At 41.7% G+C, this 23,227-nt stretch overlaps 1 protein-coding gene across 3 annotated transcripts in view; it reads right to left on the bottom strand.

Annotated features, from left to right (window-relative positions):
• Positions 1-23,227, bottom strand: part of CSMD3 (CUB and Sushi multiple domains 3) — a 1,155,643-nt gene that overhangs the window by 256,340 nt on the left and 876,076 nt on the right. For all 3 annotated transcript variants that reach the window (XM_045006341.1, XM_045006342.1, XM_045006343.1), the window contains one exon: positions 7,190-7,306. In XM_045006341.1, the coding sequence (XP_044862276.1) occupies positions 7,190-7,306 (117 nt within the window). The remainder of the gene's footprint in view (positions 1-7,189; positions 7,307-23,227) is intronic.

Genomic DNA, 23,227 nt, shown 5'->3' with positions numbered 1-23,227 from the left:
AGATGATACTAAACTGCTCAAGATAAGACCAAAGCAGACTGTGAAGAACTTCAAAAAGATCTCACAAAACTAAGTGATTGGGCATCAAAATGGCAAATGAAATGTAATGTGGATAAATGTAAAGTAATGCACATTGGAAAAAATAACCCCAACTATATATACACAATACGATGGGGGCAAATTTAGCTACAACTAATCAGGAAAAAGATCTTGGAGTCATCGTGGATAGTTCTCTGAAGATGTCCACAAGGTGTGCAGAGGCAATCAAAAAAAATGGATGTTAGGAATCATTAGAAAGGGGATAGAGAATAAGACAGATAATGTATTATTGCCCTTATATAAATTGATGGTACGCCCACATCTTGAATACTGCATACAGATGTGGTCTTTTCATCTCAAAAAAGATATACTGGCACTAGAAAAGGTTCAGAGATGAGCAACTAAAATGATTAGGGGTTTCAAACGGGTCCCATATGAGGAGAGATTAAAGAGGCTAGGACTTTTCAGCTTGGAAAAGAGGAGACTAAGGGGGGGATATGATAGAGGTATATAAAATCATGAGTGATGTGGCGAAAGTAGATAAGGAAAAGTTATTTACTTATTCCCATAATACAAGAACTAGGGGCCACCAAATGAAATTAATAGGCAGCAGGTTTAAAACAAATAAAAGGAAGTTCTTCTTCACACAGCGCACAGTCAACTTGTGGAACTCCTTGCCTGAGGAAGTTGTGAAGGCTAGGACTATAACAGCATTTAAAAGAGAACTGGTTAAATTCATGGAGGTTGAGTCCATTAATGGCTATTAGCCAGGATGGGTAAGGAATGGTGTCCCTAGCCTCTGTTTGTCAGAAGGTGGAGATGGATGGCAGGAGAGAGATCACTTGATCATTACCTGTTAGGTCCACTCCCTCTAGGGCACCTGGCATTGGCCACTGTCGGTAGACAGGATACTGGGGTAGATAGACCTTTGGTCTGACACAGTACAGCCATTCTTATGCTCTATGTTCTTATCATGTAACAGTATATTTGTGACACAAGACAGTTCATGTGACTCTGTTATTTCTTTCACCTATGACCAAATGTTTGTGCTGAGGTCTGCTTGGAGAGTGAGGTTGGGGAAGGCTGTCAGAGAACCAGTTACAGTTCTCTCATTCTCAAGGCACAGGTGCTCCTGACTGCATTAATTTATGCTACCTGGAGATGGGACCATATGCTTGCTAAGAACTGGTGAAGAGGAACTACATTCTGCCTCACTCCTTTTTCTCCCACCCCTAAATTATCCTCTCTCCTGGCATGTCGCTTATGCTGGAGAGAGAGTGCAGCAGTTCCTATGAAGCCAGCTGTAGTGGCTTTAGACCATGTGAGTGCTCCTCCATCCTCAGAGAATTTGCAGCCAGATTCTGGATCCTTTGCTTGGCTCATACAGTGCAAAGTGGCTGGAGGGAATAAGGCCTTATATGCTTAGGAAACAAAATTTTGTTGTTATGATGGAAGATTAACAAGTTTGAACAAACATTGTTTAGTCAAAAAAGCAGCAAGTGATCTGTACAGTAGTTCACATTGTAGTTCACCCCAATTTTACAAATATTACCAGTTTTAATAGCATTCCCCAATTTAAAGTAGAGGGAATGACTCTGAAAGCTGCAAGATCTCTAAACACAGAGTGAACTTTTTAAGCATGCCCACTGTACTCAGATTACTAAAGTCTACTTTATATATAAAGACATATCACACAAGAGCTTCCCTTCTGGATCATGCAATTGCCAGTGGTCAAGCTGGGAACTCTACACACAAAATTTTAAGACATTGGCTCCAGCAGAGTGTGTCTTGCACTGGCCCCTGTAATGGGACCAAAGTACCATTAGTGCTCCAGCTGCTAGTTTCTTTTTATTCACTGTATTATTTTTTCTGCTACTAGAATTCTCTTATAAGCATGGAGAAACTTTAAGAAAGACACTGTAGACTGCAGTAGGGTGCGTTTTTAGTAAAGTCCATAATTTCTATACTATAATAGTACCCCCTATAACACACACAAAAGTATGTTTATTCTAGATAAACCTAAGTTTGAGAGACAAACCAGAAAATCATGACATTTAAAAGTTAAGATAAATAATTTCCTTGCATTGTTTAGTCATGGTAAAAAACACTCAATGGAAAACTCCACATTACATATTAACCTATAATCATTGCAAAGGTAATTGTATCAATTCAATATGGAACATAATTAAATGCCAGATCATATTTTGGATAACCAAAAATCGCATTTGTTTGTTACTGCTTCCTATTTAGAAGCTCAATAGTGTATTACACTTGATTATGATCATTGATAATTATTCATTAATTATTATTAGTGGTAGTATAACATATTCTTCAGAGTTTCTTAAAATACCCCCCTCAATATGCTGCTATTCCTCCTGATTATGGTAAATTCACAAGACAAAAAATAGGAGTTTTTCTGGTATAAAAATCATTTAAAAAAATAGTGATGAGAAACAAATTGTTACAACAGAGTGTGTTGTACTGAGAAACGACTTTTATCTCTACAATTAACCAAACACCACCCACTCCTCCTTTCTCACAGCCCATTTACTTCTTATCTTAATACAGGTAGAAACTGTTTTGATAAAGTGTTTAAATAACCTCCAACTCTTCATCTAGGGAAACTACAAAATACATGACATACTATCAAAGGATTTCATTGTCATCTCATCTTCTATTTTAAGCCCTTCCCTATTTGAACACATCCTTGAAATATTTACACATATGCAACTGTCTTCTATTGAAAATTTAAAGCATATATCTATTGTTACAGCATGCCTTAGGAAATAGAGTCTTATGGTAGTACTGTAGATTCTACATAAGCAGCAAAGAGTCCTGTGGCACCTTATAGACTAACAGACGTTTTGGAGCATGAGCTTTCATGGGTGAATACCCACTTCGTCGGATGCATGTAGTGGAAATTTCCAGGGGAAGCTATATATATGCAAGCAAGAAGCAGGCTAGAGATAACGAGGTTAGTTCAATCAGGGAGGATGAGGCCCTCTTCTAGCAGCTGAGGTGTGAAAACCAAGGGAGGAAAAACTGGTTTTGTAGTTGGCAAGCCATTCACAATCTTTGTTTAATCCTGAGCTGATGGTGTCAAATTTGCAGAAGCTTCAGTTCATCCTCCTCAGTACTTGTAAAAAGTGTTAAAAAGACATAACTGGAAATGGAAGTTCCTTATTTTTCTGCGATTTCCCCAAAAACCTAGCAGGATACACCTCTAATGGGAGAAAGGCAGTTGCTTCTCTTTGCCTCTTCAAAACTGGGTGTCTGTTGAGATTTGCAGGAACTGTTTGCAAGGAATTTGATTTGGAACATCCGTAAACTACTAATTAGACATCAAATCAGAATATGATGATAATTTCAGTCACTAGCAGCCTTGCCCAGATTTGATTTAATGACTCAGAAATCAATAATAGTCTGAGCTATCTAGTCCCCAGTTCAATGACTGGACATAATGTTGTGTTGGGTAGAACCTTGATACAATATTCTGTCATTCATCTTCCCTTTTGTTTTGCCCAAATTGTCACTCTATCTTCCACACAGTGAAATAATTTCCTTACTCTTATGGTAGCACATAGGGAGAAAGACGTTCTAAGCCAACAGGGGAGAGTTCTTCTGTCAGTTTAATAACTCCACATCCGTGAGAGGCAGTAGCTATTTAAGCAGGAAGAGCTCTCACGCTGACGTAGTGCTGTCTTCAAAAGGGTGGATTTTTCACATCCCTGAGTGAAGTAGTTTTACTAAAGTAAGTATATAAAGTCTACCAAGCTTTAGTTATATTTCTGCATCACATTTTATCTCTCTGCCTCCCAACCAATCTTTCTCATGATCTTTCTTTTCAATAGTGTGGTATACCAGAAGCTTTCCATCCTGTATATTAACCCTTTGTAGATTAACCCTTTCGAAATGACAGTCTGGACCTATACATAGAAAGCTTCCGCCAACGCGCACAGGCAGAAATTCTGGAAAAACAACAATGCTTGTCTCATAACCTAAGTCGTCCAGAACGCAATGCCATCCACAGCCTCAGAAACAACCCTGACATTATAATCAAAGAGGCTGATAAAGGAGCTGTGGTTGTCATCATGAACAGGTCTGACTTTCAAAAGGAGGCTGCCAGACAACTCTCCAATACCAAATTCTACAGGCCACTTCCCTCAGATCCCACCGCGGAATATACTAAGAAACTGCACCATCTACTCAGGAGATTCCCTACACTAACACTGGAACAAATCAACATCCCCTTAGAGCTCCGACTTGGGTTATTCTATCTACTACTTATGATCCACAAACCTGGAAATCCTGGATGCCCCACCATCTCTGGAATTGGCACTCTCACTGAAGGACTGTCTGGATATGTAGACTCTCTACTCAGACCATAAACCACCAGCACTCACAGCTATCTCCGTAACACCACTGATTTCCTGAGAAAACTACAATGCATTGGTGATCTTCCAGAAAATACCATCCTAGCCACCATGGATGTGGAGGCTCTCTACACAAACATCCCACACACACAGGAATACAACCTGTTAGGAACAGTATCCCTAACGATGCCACAGCACAACTGGTTGCTGAGCTCTATGACTTTATCCTCACACACAATTATTTCAAATTTGGTGACAATATATCCCTCCAGACAAGTGGCACCGCTATGGGCACCCGCATGGCCCCACAATATGCCAAAATTTTTATGGCTGACCTGGAACAACACTTCCTCAGCTCTCGTCCACTCACCCCCCTTCTCTACCTATGCTACATTGATGACATCTTCATCAACTGGACCCACGGGAAGGAGACTCTGGAAGAATTCCACCATGATTTCAACAGCTTCCACCCCACCATCATCCTCAGCATAGACCAATCTACACAGGAGGTCCACTTCCTAGACACCACGGTACAAATAAGTGACGGTCACGTTAACACCACTCTATACTGAAAACCCACCGACCACTATGCCTACCTTCATGCTTCCAGCTTCCATCCCGGACACACCACACGATCCATTGTCCACACCCAAGCGCTGAGGTATAACCGTATCTGCTCCAACCCCTCAGACAGAGACCAACACCTATAAAATCTTCACCAAGCATTCTCACACCTATGATACCCACATGAGGAAATAAGGAAACAAATCAACAGAGCCAGATGTGTACCCAGAAGCCTCCTGCTGCAAGACAAGCCGAAGAAAGAAACCAACAGAACGCCACTGGCCATCACCTATAGTCCTCAGCTAAAACCTCTCCAACGCATCATCAGTAATTCACAACCCATCCTGGACAACGATCCCTCACTTTCACAGGCCTTGGGAGGCAGGCCAGTCCTCACCCACAGACAATCTGCCAACCTTAAGCATATTCTCACCAGCAACCACACTCTAACCAGTAACTCTAACTCAGGAACCAATCCATGCAACAAACCTCAATGCCAACTCTGCCCACATATTTACACCAGCGATACCATCACAGGACCTAATCAGATCCACCACAACATCACCGGTTCATTCACTTGCACGTCCACCAATGTAATATACTCCATCATGTGCCAGCAATGCCCCTCTGCTATGTACATCGGCCAAACTGGAAAATCCATACTTAAGAGGATAAATGGACACAAGTCAGATATTAGGAATGGCAATATACAAAAAACTGTAGGAGAACACTTCAGCCTCCCTGGACACACAATAGCAGATTTAAAGGTAGCCATTCTGCAGCAAAAACCTTCAGGACCAGACTCCAAAGAGAAATTGCTGAACTTCAGTGTCAGAGGGGTAGCCGTGTTAGTCTGGATCTGTAAAAGCATCAAAGAGTCCTGTGGCACCTTATAGACTAACAGACGTTTTGGAGCATGAGTTTTCGTGAGTAAATACCCACTTCGTCAGATGCATCCGACAAAGTGGGTATTCACCCACGAAAGCTCATGCTCCAAAACGTCTGTTAGTCTATAAGGTGCCACAGGACTCTTTGATGCTTTTGCTGAAGTTCAGTTCATTTGCAAATTTGACACCATCATTTCAGGATTAAACAAAGTCTGTGAATGGCTAGCCAACTACAAAAGCAGTTTCTCCTCCCTAGCTGTTCACACCTCAACTGCTAGAAGAGGGCCTCATCCTCCCTGATTGAACTAACCTCGTTATCTCTAGACTGATTCTTGCCTGCATATTTATACCTGCCTCTGGAAATTTCCACCACATGCATCCGACGAAGTGGGTATTCACCCACGAAAGCTTATGCTCCAATACTTCTGTTAGTCCATAAGGTGCCACAGGGCTCTTTGTCACTATTAACCCTTTGGTTATCAGACACTGCAAAATCAATCTTTCATGTGACCAACTCCAATCAAGTTAAAGGCTGAAATCCTCACTCTCTGCAGCCACTTTATGTCATATACAGGCCCTGGGTGGTATAAAGGGGCCCTAAAAGGCCTGGATCCAGCTTTTGGAGGATTCCTCTGGTGTAGAAACTGCAGAAGATAGCTGTAAGGTTGCCCACTGTGGACCTCTTCACAAACCCTCACATAGGGGTCATGTTGGGGGAGGGGCTGCTGGGCATAGTACTGCAGAGAGTCTGGGCAGTGCTGCAACTGATAGGTAGGTAGAGATAGGCTGCTGTAAATCAGACGGGGCCCCATAAGTGACTATTTTACACTTGGGACTATAGAGCTGCCCAGGATCAGGAGGTTCAATAGTGGCTTAATGACACCATAGCCCTCCCCTCATCATCTTGCACTGTCAGTTCTGTGCTGCATGTCCTTGAGGTTCAACACAAAATCACTACCAAACAGTCATACTAACTTGCATAAGTGCTAAATTTGGCCCATCATTTTGAGAATAACATATCTATATTACATCAGCATTTATAATGGATTAAAAATAAATCACTAAGATTTTCAAAAAGATGTTATTTTTACAAATATTGTGACCCATATATATATGAATACATGAACTACAGATCAAAATGCATGACAGAAAATACTGATTGTGAAAATTTTAACCAGCACTAGCAGTTTACAATAGTTTTATTTTAAGTGCACTGTATATATTTTCAACATATAAGTAATTACAAAATCCATCCAAAGAGATAAATAGTGCAGAAGCAATTACAAATATGAAAGAAACAGTTAAAAAATGAGACATCCTACTTACCAAACTCCTTGGGGACAGCAATAGAGTAAACACAGTTGTGTCCAACACTGTAGTTTTTTGGGTAATTTGGTGATAATACCGTGCCTTCAGAGCCTGTCGACCGGCTCCCACATGGTGCTAGAAAGTACAAATGTATAGTATTGAATTATGTAACATTCAAAAGGTGATCAACTTAAATGTGTCTAACACTGATTTAATTTGTTGTATGCTGTTATAGTGTACTGCAGTAAATTATCTTAATGTTTACAATAGATTTAATTTGTGTATTATGGGCCCACACCTGGGAGGACGAGTGCTTTCAACTCCCTTATATGTCAGTTGTATTGAGAGCTCTCTGCTGTTTGAATCATTATGTTTCTATATCATTTATCAACAGTCTTAAGATAGCGCTATGCAGCGTGCTATTATTCATTCCACTGAATGCTATTATTCATTTCTCAGATATTTGACAATCTCTTAAAGGGGAAGTTTATGCAGTCCTTACATCAGTGAGCATTTATTCCAATAATCCCACAATGCAAAAACAAAGTATAGAACAATTCAAATTATTTATCAAGGAGTAAAGTTGAGACTTGACTTGATATTGACTGCAATGGAGCTACACTGATTCACATTAGTTGAGAGGCGGGTCCCTTGTTTCCAAATATATCTTACTAATAACATTAATATTTAAACACATTAACAACAAGCTAATCAACTTATATTTGCAGTATCGATGTAGATTTCTAAAACTGGCAATACAAGTTTTCATTTAATATACGTAATACATATTTGTCAAGTCAGAGATAAATTATCGAAATGCTGTGTAAACAGAGTTTCAGAAGCAATTATATAAAACAATAAAATCCACTATGAAGTAATGTCCTATGTATATTTCAAGCAGTTTACCTAGGGCCTGCTTCTCATATATGTAGAAAATAAAACCCACTTTAAACTAGTCTAATGGGATTGTACACTTAACAAACCATTGCATCTTTTATTTAAAAGAAACTTCTAATGACTCTGCAAAATACTGATTATGTGCCTTTTTAAGGTAGAGTTTACCAAATATTGAAAATACTAAAGCTATTTATTTTTGTGGTAGGTTGTCAAAGCATAGTAATCTCTTTTGCATTCTGATATTTAAGAACAACAAATCCTTACTTCCATGACCCTCTTTTCAAAGTGTCTAATTCTTTTTCTACCATAAAATTAAATATGAGGTGCAGAACAAAATTCATCATTCAAAATAAATGCGTATGAATGTATTATTCCCACTTCCATTCCTAGAAAGTTCTTAGTTTAGCTCATACTAGTTTATTTTAAATTATTATAAGTTTAGCTCTCACACAATTTTAAGGATGAGAATTAATCTCATAATAGTGAACTCTGTAATAATCCATGCCTCCATGAGCTCTACTGTGGGTTTTTTTTTAGTAAATTGACCCTAACTTGGATACCCTTGAAGTTGATTCAGAATCTGAGGTACAGTAGTTGCAGAATATGGCAGCCGAAGGGCATGGCTACACTTGCAGATGTAGAGCACTATGCGTTAAACCCGCCTTCATAGGGTACATCTACACTATGGGATTATTCCGATTTTACATAAACCGGTTTTGTAAAACAGATTGTATAAAGTCGAGTGCACGCGGCCACACTAAGCACATTAATCCGGCGGTGTGCATCCATGGTCTGAGGCTAGCGTCAATTTCTGGAGCGTTGCACTGTGGGTAGCTATTCCATAGCTATCCCATAGTTCCTGCGGTCCCCCCCGCCTTGGAATTCTGGGTTGAGATCCCAGTGCCTGATGGGGCAAAAATCATTGTCGCGGGTGGTTCTGGGTAAATGTCGTCAGTCATTCCTTCCTCTGGGAAAGCAACGGCAGACAAGCATTTCACGCCCTTTTTCCCTGGATTGCCCTGGCAGACGCCATAGCATGGCAACCATGGAGCCTGTTTTGCCTTTTGTCACTGTCACCGTATGTGTACTGGATGCCGCTGACAGAGGCGATACAGCAACGCTACACAGCAGCATTCATTTGCTTTTGCTTGATAGCAGAGACGGTTATCAGTCGTTCTGTACCGTCTGCTGCCATTGTAAATTGGCAATGAGATGACGGTTATCTGTCGTTCTGTACTGTCTGCTGCTGTCATGGGTGCCCCTGGCTGAGGTCGGCCGGGGCGCAAAGACAAAAATGGGAATGACTCCCCGAGTCAATCCCTTCTTTATGGTATCTAAAAATAGAATCAGTCCTACCTAGAATATGGGGCTAGTGTACTAGACAACCAGTGTATCAGAGAACCAGAGAGCACAGCTGCTCTGTGTCAGACCCCGCAGAAATGATGAGCTGCATGCCATTCATGGGGGGTGCCCCTGCAACAACCCCACCCGTTGCTTCCCTCCTTCCCCAACCTTCCTGGGCTACCGTGGCAGTGTCCCCCCCATTTGTGTCATGAAGTAATAAAGAATGCAGGAATAAGAAACAGTGACTTGTTAGTGAGATAAAATGAGGGGAAGGCAGCCTCCAGCTGCTGTGATAGTCCAGGCAGGACATTAAGCGGTGTGGGGGAGAGGAGCCCAGCATCCCGCTGCTATGATAGTCCAGGCAGTACAGAATCTTTTCTTTACACATGAAAGGGAGGGGGCTGATGAAGTTCAGCCCCCAGTTGCTATGCTGAGGATGGTTACCAGCCGTTCTGTACCATCTACTGGGAATGACCAGGAATCATTCCTATTTTTACCCAGGCGCCCCTGGCCAGCCTCACCTGAGGCCAGCCAGGAGCACTCACGGGCTGATGATGAGAATGGATACCAGTCCTACTGTACTGTACCGTCTGCCACCGGAGAGAGGGGAGAGGATGCTGCTGTTTAGCTCTCCAGCACCCCGTTTACCAGCAGCATGCAATAGATATAGGGTGACATTGAAAAAAGGCGAGAAACGATTTTTTTCCCTTTTCTTTGGGGGGGGCGTGAAGGGTATAAATTGACGACATATACCCTGAAACACCTGGGAAAATGTTTTTGACCCTTCAGGCACTTGGAGCCCAGCCAAGAATGCAAATGCTTTTCGGGGACTGTGGGATAGCTGGAGTCCTCAGTACACCCTCCCTCCCTCCATGAGCGTCCATTTGATTCTTTGGCTTTCCGTTACGCTTGTCATGCAGCACTGTGCTGAGTCCCTGCTGTGGCCTCTGGAGATTTTTTTCAAGTGCTTTGTCATTTCGTCTTCTGTAACGGAGCTGTGATAGAACAGATTTGCCTCCCCATACAGCGATCAGATCCAGTATCTCCCATATGGTCCATGCTGGAGCTCTTTTTGGATTTGGGACTGCATCGTCACCTGTGCTGATCAGAGCTCCACGCTGGGCAAACAGGAAATGAAATTCAAAAGTTTGCAGGGCTTTTCCTGTCTACCTGGCCAGTGCATCCGAGTTCAGATTGCTGTCCAGAGCAGTCACAATGGTGCACTGTGGGATACCGCCCAGAGGCCAATACCATCGATTTGCGGTCACACTAAGCCTAATCTGATATGGTAATACCGATTTCAGCGCTACTCCTCTCGTCGGGGAGGAGTACAGAAACCGGTTTAAAGAGCCCTTTATATCGATATAAAGGGCCTCGTTGTGTGGACGGGTGCAGCGTTAAATCGGTTTAATGCTGCTAAAATCGTTTTAAACGCATAGTGTAGACCAGGCCATAGAGTGCAGTAGGGAAAGCGCTGCAATCTGTCCACACTGACAGCTTCAAGTGCACTGGCATGGCCACATTTGCGCCACTTGCAGCGGCATTGGGAGCAGTGCATTATGGGCAGCTATCTCAGCATGCAAGTGACTGCAACGTGCTTTTCAAATGAGGGGGCGGGAGTGTGACAGGGAGTGTGTTGTGTGTAGGTGTGGGGAGAGAAAGTGGGTTTTTGGGGGGCTGAGAGTGTGTCAGCATGCTGTCTTGTAAGTTCAGACCCCCTTTCCCTCCCCCCGCCTCTCTCTCACTTACTCAAAGCACACAGCAAATGGAGTTTTACACAGTAAACAGAGCTTTGAAAGGGCATTTCTGCATTCCTGCAGCCGATTTCACAACAATGACAAGAGTGGCCACTTTACTTAAGGGGATTATGGGATGCTTTTGGCGGCTTAGCACAGTTCAGTAACGCAACACATCATTCACACTGGTGTCGTGGCACTCCAGTGGGGGCGCAGCAAACATTATTCCATACGCTGAGGTGGAGTACCAGCAGCGCTGTAACTGCAGAGTCAGAGCACTCTACATGCCTTGCCAGTGTGGACGGGGAGTGAGCTAGGGCGCCCGGGGCTGCTTTATTCCGTCTCACCCCATGATACGAAAGAATAAGAGACTATAACAAATTAACTATACTGGTTCTTTAACATAGCACTAGCCTCGTTACTGCAGATTACTCATAGATTCATAAACTTTAAGTCCAGAAGGGACCATTGTGATAATCTAATCTGACTTTCTGCACATGGCAGGCCACAAAACCTCACTCCTGTAATAGACCCATAATGTCCGGCTGAATTAGTGAAGTCCTTCAAATTCAGAAAATCCACCATTTACTCCCATTTAAACTGGCAAGTAACCCAGGTCCCATGCTTTAGAGCAGTGGTTCTCAACCAGGGGTACACATACCCTTGGGGGTACGCAGAGGTCTTCCACGGGGTACATCAACTCATATAGATATTTGCCTAGTTTTACAACAGCATACATACAAATCACTAGCAAAGTTAGTACAAACTAAAATTTCATACAAACTCTGACTTGTTTATACTGATCTATATACTATACACTGAAAAGTAAGTACAATATTTTCTAATTATATGGTAAAAAAGAGAAAGTAGGCAATTTTTCAGTAATAGTGTGCTGTGACACTTCTGTATTTTTATGTCTGATTTTGTAATCAAGTAGTTTTTAAGAGAGGTGAAACTTGGGGGTACACAAGACAAATCAGACTCCTGATAGGGGTACAGTAATCTGGAAAGGTTGAGAGCCACTGCTATAGAGTAAGACAAACCCCACCCTCCCCATGGGGTCTCTGCCCATCTGACCTGAGGGAAAATTTCTTCCCAACCCCAAATATGATTATCAGTTAGCCCCTGAGCATGTCAGCAAGACTGATCAGTCAGACCCCTGGGAAAAAATTCACTGTAGCAACTCAGAGCCCTCCTCATCTAGTGTCCCATCTCCAGCCATTGAGGATATTTGCAACTAGCAGACACAGATGGGCAGGGGCGGCTCCAGGCACCAGCACGCCAAGTGCATGTGTGGGGCGGCAAGCCACGGGGGGGTGCTCTGCCGGTCGCCGCGAGAGCGGCAGGCAGGTTGCCTTCGGCGGCATGCCTGCGGAGGGTCCGCTGTTCCTGCGGCTTCGGCGGACCTCCCACAGGCAAGCCGCCGAAGGCAGCCTGCCTGCCGTGCTTGGGGCAGCAAAATACCTAGAGCCGCCCCTGCAGATGGGCCACATACAAGTGCAGGCAATCTCATCATATCATCCCCTCCATAAATTTATCAAGTTCAATCTTGAAAACTGTTTTTTGCTCCCACTGCTCCTCTTGGAAGACTGTTCCACAACACCACTCTTCTGATGGTTAGAAACCTTTGTCTAATTTCAAGCCTAAACTTGTTAATAGCCAGTTCTGTTATTACAGATATTCAAATAAAGAAGGTGTTTGTCTACAGAACTGTCCCTAATAGGTAACAAAGTATAATATTTCTCCTTCAAATAACCTTTATTTTAAAATATGAATTATTTCAAGGATTTTAAAGACAAATTTACGGCAAGTATGTCATGTATCTTTTGAATTCATTTTACAATAATTTGCATCTCATAAATTAGTGATATTAGTATCTAGTCAAGTAACCTAATGGGGAATTGAGAGTTGTATATCCTTGGACAGATGACTAGAGAGCAGTACAAAAATATATTTTGAGCATGCACGGGTGTAATCAGGAAGGCTAAAGCACAATTGGAGCTGAAGCTAGCAGGGATGTGAAGGGTAACAAGAATGGTTTCTACAGGTATGTTAGCAACAAGAAGAAGGTCAGGGAAACTGTGAGGCCCTTACTGAATGGGGGAGGCAACCTAGTGACAGATGATGTGGAAAAAGCTGAAGTACTCAATGCTTTTTTTGCCTCGGTCTTCACAGAGAAGGTCAGCTCCCACACTACTGCACTGGGCAACACAGTATGGGGAGGAGGTGAGCAGCCCTCAGTGGTGAAAGAACAGGTTAAGGACTTTTTAGAAAAGCTGGACATGCACAAGTCCATGGGTCCAGATCTAATGCATCCGAGGGTGCTGACGGAGTTGGCTGATGTGACTGCAGAGCAACCACCTTGCACTTCTTCTCTGCCTGCGGCTTTTCTATCATGCTCTACCTCATTAGTGGGCAACCTGTGGCCCATCAAGGTAATCCGATTGCGAATATTTTGCTGATGTTGACCGTCCACAGGCACGGGCCCCTGCAGCTCCCAGTGGCTGCAGTTCACTGTTCCTGGTCAATGGGATTTGTGGGAAGCGGCAGGCTGCAGGGACGTGCTAACTGCCGCTTCTGCAGCTCACATTGGCTGGGAATGGTGAACCGCAGCCACTGGGAGCTGCGGGCGGCCGTGCATGTGGACTGTCAATGTAAACAAACTGTCTCGCAGCCCACCAGTGGATTACCCTGATGGACCGCATGCCCACCACTGCTCTACATTATGTCCATAACTTACCTTGATTAAGAGATGTGAAGAACAAATACACAGGCACAAAACAGAGTAGAGTTCTTCCTAAGAACTGATTTTTTTTTTTACTTGCGTTTTTGTTTTTCCTCTTGAAACTGATACTTTTTAGTTCCTAGTATTGCCTGGAGATTACCTACTTTCTAATACCTTAGCAAGAGATCTAATATTATTTCACTCTAATTACAGAATTTAAGCACCATATTGCACCATCCACTTTTAAGCAGCATTTCCCACTGGATGGTGTAAGACGGCTTTATATCATGCAGACATATTTGATTAAACAACTGCAAGTATAATAAATTAATAATTAATAACAATAATAGTAATTAATAAAAAGTAATACTTCATAAACACTGCTAAGAAGAAAGACCAGATGACTCAGGAGAATCCTAAAGCGGTAATGATTTGTTCACTAATAGGTCACTGGTTAAACCCAATCTAGTGTAGAAAAGTAATTGATATCTGAGGGCTCTTTAGATACCGACTTTATATGATTAAACTGAAGAGATACATTTCTTGATAACATTATACTTTTGTAAGACACTTAAATGCTACAATTAAACAATAGAGAGAGAAGATAGGTAACCTTGTTTTTGTTTTTTCCATGACACTTTGGCATCCTGTATGTATTTTATTCCTATTATGCCTGTGTCAGTGTATTGTTTACCTGTGTTATTTATCTATATGTCCAGAATAATATTTCCATTTGCCAAGATCACCTCATTTATTCTGTCAAAGACAGTGAGACAATGGTTGGACAGCTACTTGAGTGATGTCAAATTAAATTAAAACTGTATGATCAAAATTAATGTATTCTTGTAAATATGTCAGGACTATAAATAAATTTGAAGATAATACATTAATATTCTCCTTGTGTCCCACAGGCACCTTAAAAAACACAATGTTTTTAATTCAATCCAAGTCTACTAAATGGGTTTCTTTGTTGCTGCCCTCTTCACTACCTGATGCAGCTGTCACCTAAACCGAAAACAACTTTTTAAATTACGTAGTAATTCAAATCAATTTATCTGCTTTAGTTTTCCATGCTTATGATTTAATTTTAATATCATAATGTTCTGTTTTAAAATGTATTGCTTTCCTAAGAGCATATCTGATGACAGTACAGAGTAGCAAAAACAATTTTGATGGAAAGGTTTCTTCCATATGACTCCGTATGGTCTAGGTCAGTGATTCTCAAACTTTTGTACGGGTGATCTCTTTCACATAGCAAGCCTCTGAGAGTGACCCCCCCCTTATAAAATTAAAAAAGTTTTATAGATATATAACACCATTATAAATGTTGGAGGCAAAGTGGGGCTTGGGGTGGGGGCTGATAGCTTGCGACCCTCCATGTAATAACCTCACAACCCCCCGAGGGATCCCGACCCCCAGTTTGAGAACTCTTGTTCTAGGTAATAAATGTTATACTTAGCAATATATTAAAGAAAAAGTAGGCCTCATATTTAGACAAAAGTTGAGATATATAAATTAATAAAAATGATTTTTCTTTGTTATTTGTAGATGTTGCAGATGTCCTAATTTTAAGGGGTTTGATTTTTTTTTAAACTATCAAAAAAGAACAAGTATGGTGACATTTATACTCATGTAAGAAATGAAAAATGTATCATGCAAAGGAAAACTCAACATATGAAAAAGATAAAATAATCACATTTTCTCCTTCTAATTCCCATTATTACCAAATTACCTATACATTAGCTACTGGAAGATAACTTGGAGATGAATATTGCTGTATAAAGGCTTAAAGAAAAGTGTGAGGATGGTAAGCACGTCTCAAACAGTTTTGAGGTAGGAAGTAAGAAATATAAAGTAATCAATCTTCCTTATAAAAACTTGTTAATTATCAATATGTAGGGCTGTCAAACAATTTAAAAACTTAATTGCAATTGTGAGTTTAAAAATAGTTGTGATTAATCACAGTTTTAATTGCACTGTTAAACACTAATAGACTACCATTCATTTAACTATTTTGGATGTTTTCTACATTTTCAAATATATTGATTTTAATTACAACACACCCTTACTTCTGCAGTGCTGCTGGGACTCCTGGTGCCTGGCTCTCTGGCCACTCCTAGCTCAGCAGGAGCTTCATTTCAGATTTTGGTTTTGTGTGAGAGAGTGTGTGTGTTGCAGGGAAAGTGTGTGGAGACGTGCATGTTGGAAAGATGTGTGTGTGAGAGATGGGGGAAGAGTGTGTGTGTGTGTGTGTGTGTGTGTGTGTGTGTGTGTGTGTGCACGCACGCACAGGGGGAAAACTGTCTATTTAAGCAGAGTACTCAGGAGCCTGAATGCGTTTTCAGCCAGCAGCAGCTGCTGCTGGCAGCACTCATTCCTAAACCACCACCACCAGCAGCAGCAGACAGGCTCCCTCAGGGGAAGGGGGACACCCCAGCATCAGCCCTTCTGTTCCCCATGCCCCTGCTCTGCACAGCAGACAGGAGGCAGGCTCCTGGTCCCAAGCAGCTTGACCAGGGCGGCTCCATGGGCAGGAGAGGAGGCAGGAGCAGTAGTGGAGCAGGGTGGTGAGAGGAGGGGCACCCCTGACCCAGAGGCACACAGCGGTGCCCCCCGAGCACAGCACCCTGGATGGTGGACATCCCACTCCACCCCTAAGGCCGGCACTGTCCAGGGGGGAGAGGATGGTGCAAGCCGCTGCCCAGTCCTGTCTCCAGAGGTATGCAATTAACACTAGTTAAAAAAACACACGTTAATTTATTTTGAGTTAATCACATGTGTTAACTGTGATTAATTGACAGCCCTATCAGTATGTGATTTTTTTAATGTAATTTTTTCAATTTTCCACAAGATCAAATGATAGAAATCAAGCATTCCAAATTTCAAAAGGCTTAAAAAGCCCAATCACCTGAACATAATCACGTTAGTGATCATAGTGCATTTTCCTCATTACAATCTATTCTCTATTTAATGACCCCTGGGAAGGAATGACTGTCTTTTGTTCTGGAGTGATATTTAAAATGTGCCTCTGCCACAATCCAGTCTACATCATTGAAGGCCAGAAAGTAAAACAAAAAACAACAACCAACCAACTAAACAAAACACTTGTGTTTCCATGCTGAGCTGTACTGTAACGGGTCACACTTTCATTCTTATTAGATAAATCTGGGAATTTTGCCCAGGCTATTTAGGGCATTGCTTTTAGCTGCATGTCACAGAAGACAGTTTTGGACAGCTGAGCCACACTCTTATTAGACAAAAGAACAAAAGTAGAGAGATGGGAAAGAGAAGAAATAAGAAATAAGGTAGGAAAGGAAAAAGGACGCATTGGGAGGAGGGTGGGAGAGACGAAGGTTCACATCCCAGGTGGTGTTTGGGATTTAGCCGGAGACAGTGGAGAGGCAGTGTGGATTTGGCTCCCTTTCTCTGGCTTACTCTCACCAGGACATCTCTCAGGACAGGATAAAGAAGGTCCATGATTCCAGGAGACACAGTGGGGGTGGCAGCCGTGATGGTGAAGCTCCCTCCTTTCCCTTCTTTCAGTCAACCAGTGTTGTGGTCACTACCTTTCCCCGCAGAGATGTGTAGGCCTTACCTGCATTCCACATGGGGGTGCACATGTGCACCATGCACCTGAGTCTGGAGACTTTTAGTAAGCAGTGTCTGTTGGTCCACACATACACAGTTGCTGTCTTCTTGCTCCAAACCGAGGGTATAAAGGCTGATGTGGACCAACACCTCTCCAGTTCCTTCTCTAACCACAAATACAAATATAATCCATAGCGGAGGGGATGGAGGGGATGAAAACTCTTATGCAACCTTATACACACATTTCCTATAATCACTCACAACAAAACAGAAAGGTATCTAAAAGCAAGAAACTATTCTGAGATGCTGACTTGTCCTACCAACTTCTCAATTGTGTTGTCTGCAAAGTGCCAGCTCCCTACTAATGAAGCTAATATTTTCAGCCTAATGTACATTCTCTTTGTGAAAGAAAGAAAGAAAGAAAGAAAGAAAGAAAGAAAGAAAGAAAGAAAGAAAGAAAGAGGCTTCATGCTGAAAACCTGTCAGCAAATAACACCTTTGTTTGATATCCTTCCATGTTACCCACCTCCTTCATGCCCAATGTAAATGGCTTCCAACTAACAGTTACATGCTCTGGCATCCTGTATTTCTCTGGAAGCCAGTGAGTCTTCACTGTATCAAAGTCCAGCCTTTCCATATTATCTCAGGATAATCCCTGCTAGGGATGATAGAATATGCTATGCAAAAAGCTGCTGAACATCTGAGGGCGCAGTTTATATATAAAACTACATGAAAACCCTGGCCATATAACCTTCCTGAGCTATCAATACAGTAATGAATGTGTTTTAGGAGCAAACAATATTATAGTTCCATAGAGTTAAGGCCAGAAGAGACCACCAGATTATCTAATCTAACCTCATTGTCACAGAGCAGTCCCCTGTGAGCCTCTCTCACTTTAGGTACAAACTATATTCACTCCAGGACATCTTCATCGCCACCGTACTTTATTATAGTGTTCTAGCAGCACTATTTACATATTTACAAGCCTCAGTCAGTTTCCCCTCTTACTTCTGGAGAGAAAGGGAGCAGTACTAATGTAACGCCAACAGACCCTGATCATCGATGGGCGGGGTCAAAACGGGAACATCTGGAATTTAGTGCATGAGCCTTTACAGCATGAGCTAAAAGCCAACTGGCTGTTAGCTAAGGCTGTAGAGCAGACTTATTTAACTCTCTCTCAAAGTGGTCTCGGTACCACTAGATGGGACAGAACACCACACCCAGAAGGTGTGTGGGTTACATACTTCCCCTAGGTGAGGAAGTGCATCCCAAGTTTAAGAGACTTCCCAGTTGAAATCCTGGACAAACCCCCGCTTGTAACGCTGACAGAACCCAGTCGTCGATGGGCAGGAGTGGACTGGGGATCTCTGGAGCTTAGTGCATGAGACTCTACAGCATAAGCTAAAAGTCAGCTGGCTATTAGCTAAGGCTCAAGAGCAGACTCATTTGATCTCTCTCTCTAAGTGGTCTCAGTGCCACTAGATGGGACAGAGCACCACACCAAGGAGGTTACACTAGCAGCAGCAACCAACTCTGCTTTCCTCCAGGCTCTCCACCTCCTATCCAGGGCTTCCTTCCTCTCTATTTGTCTGTTCCCAGCTGCTGGGGTTGCTTCTGATGAGAAACTTGATTCATTAATATTAGTAACATGATTTCAGATACTATAAATGAAAATTTCCATGTTTTACTGTTTTTCCAACATTTTGTTCCAAAACTAAAAAAAACAAAACAAAATAAATAAATAAAAACCTATTTTCCTCCTGGCATGTGAAGATTGAGTGTGCCTGTTTCTTCAGTCCTAAAACAGTTAATAGGAATTACCCTTATTAGCCTGATTTAGATCTCATGTAAATCAGAAGTAACTCCATTGAAATCAGTGAAGTTAAACTCATGTAAAACGCTGTGAGATAAAAATCAGGTCCTGTAACTCCACAGGATGCCCCTTATATATTGATGGGTGCAAAATTTAGAATAAAAAGTTTGGCTGGTGGCAGATTTGGCCATCAAAAAGCTATTGATTTACTGCCATGGAAGGATGGGTTTTACTTTGCCCCAGTGCGGGAATTCTGAAGAAACAAACCATTGGTCCTGTAATTTCTGTGTGGCCCCTGTTAGGACCCTGGCTCAAAGGTCTGAGGGGTAAATAAATGTTGAAAAGTTTTACATATCAAAGATAAGAGCATCTAGATGTAACAAGAATGGAAATGAGAAGCTCCGTTTCCTGTAATTAGTTATTATTAGGATAAACTTTGTTTAGTTTTATCTGGTATTTTTCCCCCCCATACACATGACTACTGGTGAAATATGTGTATTTTCTGTTAAGTTAGTTGGAGGGGATATTTAACACCTACAGGGTGTAAAAAGAGATTAAAAAAAACTTAATTTGATTAGCTTTAAAAACATGTTCCATTAATATCAGAATCACAAGAGAGAGCCAAGGATTTGTCTGTCTTTCCAGAAAATGGATAACTAAACTGAATGGCTCTGGTTGTCCAGGTAAAGAATCTCTTTAAAATAACACATTATATTTTTATATTGCCCATTTATTTTTCTTAGTCACTTGCACTGACACCAGTGAGCACATCAAAAACAAAAGCGCTGGGACCACAAGCAAAGTTAAAATCCATTGAGGTCTTCTATCCATTCAATAGTTATGAATTCCACTAATTTATACATATTGATTACTCATTTATGCCGCTTGTTTCATGGCAGATTATTGTGTAAAATGTTCAGCCACACAGCTTTGCAATTGTCACAATGTGTCATATATCTGCCATATAACAGTGACTCACAACAACCAGTATTCATTGTTGTCAGTAATACCAATGGTAAATGGAAGAAACAGATCACACTGCTTGCTGCAACAAGCTCATGTGCATCTCTCTCTTCACTCCCCAGCTATCAACCAAATAGAAAGAAAAAAAACCCACAATCACCCTGTTGGTGCAAGGTCACCTGCCTGCGGATAAACGGTTCATTTGCCCTTCCTGGGCTACGACTTTCTTCCCTGGACTTCAGTAGGAGTATTCCTCTCTCTCTCTCTGGGTTTAATCAATAGACTTTTTCTTCACAAATTCAATGGCTCTTTATCTCAGACTTTATCCTGATGCTGCAGGTTTTAAAGGAGGAACTTCTTCGCTTCCCCATCTTGATGGAGGCCTTCAGCCTGAGTTCCCTAAATGAAGACCACACCGTGTGGCCTCTATCTCACACCGCACTATACTGACTCAGGTCTCTTTCTTTCTTCCTCATCCCTGCTGTCTTTCTAAGTCCTGTCTCCTCTCAGGCTTGTCCATCAACCCCTTTTCTGGGCTCACTGTTTCCCTAACTTTCTTAGCAGAGAACCCTTCTTCAGGTTAAGGTGAAACCTGAGCTCTCCCCTTCTGAGGCAGTAGCAATGGTTTATGTAGTCCAGGCCTAGTCACATTAAGCCACTTGGCCGCCTGATCTCTCTAGCACTATATCTCCCACCATTCCATTGTCATGAAGGGCCAAGTTCCAATAACACCTGATATAGCAGCATGTGCTCTTGAAGGACCTAGTGTGCTCTAATATAGAAAATAAAATGTCATGTTTAAGAGCTTTAACCTGTCATCCACATGGGTCAGGAAGGATTTTTTTTTTCCACAATGCAAAACTGAATAGATGTAATCTGTTTTTTTACCCCCTTCTTCTGACAAATCAGGGATTGGCCAGAACTGATACAGATAATCCATTCTAGTTGTCTGACTGGTGAGTCTTACTCCCATGTTTGGGGTCCTACTGATTGCCACATTTGGGGTTGGGAAGGAATTTTATTCAAGGTCAGATTAGCAGAAAGCCTGTGGTGTATTGGGCGGGGGAGATGAGGTTGCTTTCCTCTGCAATGTGGAATGTGGTTTGCCTGATGGGATCATCTGGGTTTATCTCACTTCCCTTCTATTGCAGATATCCTCAGGCACTGGTGGCACCTTGGTCTCTCCTGTTCTTTGCCTGTGGCACACAGTTTAGTTTCCTGAGGATTGAAATGTTTTGGTTAATTGAAATCTTCAGGCTTCATATAGGGGTAACTGGGTGAAATATGTTACCCAGGAGCTGACTCAGTATGCTGTCACTCAAATCCCCATCAATATAGGTTACTTGGGACCTAAATGGAGGATCAATTAACAAATAGGGCCACTGCTGAAGGCATTTGCTCCAGGAAAATAGTTGGTAGAAGAAATTGTGAGTATACAAAATGTTGTTTACTTCCAATACATTGGAGGAACCATTCACTTACACATCACCTTCTGCATGTGAAAACACGTTTCGTGGAACGTTGCCACACTCCGTAAGCATTTAGTTGATCATTGATCAAATTCAGAAGCAAAATCTAAACTAGATTAACACTAAATTATGCAATCACTTTTCCCAAGATTACTTAGCAAATTAGAGTACTTCATTTCCCTGAGACATTCACCAGAGTGCCTGGTTTTTTTATAATTAATTGCAACCATTGTGGATATTTATCTCTCTTCCTTGTGTTGTGGAAGTACAGGATTTAGGATGTTTAGTTCTGTTCCTATAAAATAGCCCACTAAAGTTCTTTAAATATATATGTATTATAAATGTTTAAAATAGAGGCCCCAAAGACTTTTTAAAATTGATTTACTTATTCATACAGCACAAAATAAATCAGCCATGATCCTAAATTTATTCTCAAAGCTTAAAACATATGTTTTTAAAAGCCAGTCTCCTTTTTCACAATCACAATTTCCATACCTACATAGTTGAGGGTAGTTTCAAATCAGCAATTGTCATTTGTGGTGTTTAGATGTCCGATTGTCAGGCATAATAAGGTAGACAACAGAATGGCATATAATGTACCCATAAATAATTGGGTTTAAAAAATAAATATGAGTCAAGTTGAAATCAGGCTGAAAAATCAAGCCCTCACTGAATCTCACAATCAGAAATGTCATTTTCATGGAGAGGTGGAGAAGGGATCAAGAGGTTCAAAGGGTAGCCCCATTAAGTTTGCTAGCACTAGGTTGAAACAGCGGGAACCAGGTTATTGCACCTGTGGATGTAATCTGTCTAACCCTTTTAGAAATATGATAGTTATAAGGTTGGAAAAAGGCGATTTATTATCCACTGAAGGGTAGAAAGCTGAAATAGCTGCTAAATATACTTTAACAGAACTCTCAGACTTTGATATTTTAGGTGCAACAGATTGGGCAAAACTTGATTAATGGAAGCTTTCACTGAAGACACACATTTTTGGTGAGACCAGGTAGAAAACCTTTTTTTATTTGACCAGGTAAGTAAGCCTAGTTAAAAGCTTTCTGCTATTCAGAAGCACTTCCTGAACAACTTTTGGGGAAGCCCTTTTCAGTGATGTTAGCCATGAAGCATGCATGCTGTCAAGTGGAATGCTTGCAAGCTGGGGTTGAGCAGACATGGTCCTGAAAAATCACGTCTGGATCCAATGAAAGAGTCAGAGGAAGTCTCAATGACAATGCTAGTAGGGTTGAGAACCAATGTTACCGAGGCCAAGTTGGTACTAATATGAGGAATGCATGGTTCTGCTTGGTCTTGAACAAGACTCTGGGCAGTAAGAGTATTGGAGGAAAGGCATACAGCAGGGAGTTCATCCATGAGAGCAGGAAAGCAACCATCAATGAACCCAGGCTACGACATCCCTGGGACCAGAACTTATGGCATTTTCTGTTGGCCTTCGTTGTTAACAGGTCCACGTGGGGTGTCCCCCACAACTGGAAGATAGACTTGGCCATATCAAGATGTAGT

Source organism: Mauremys mutica, chromosome 2 (genome assembly GCF_020497125.1).
Source record: "Mauremys mutica isolate MM-2020 ecotype Southern chromosome 2, ASM2049712v1, whole genome shotgun sequence".
NCBI classification, from domain to species: Eukaryota; Metazoa; Chordata; order Testudines; family Geoemydidae; genus Mauremys; species Mauremys mutica.
The sequence above is the reverse complement of the archived record's forward strand: the minus strand, read 5'-3'. Positions and strand labels throughout refer to the sequence as shown.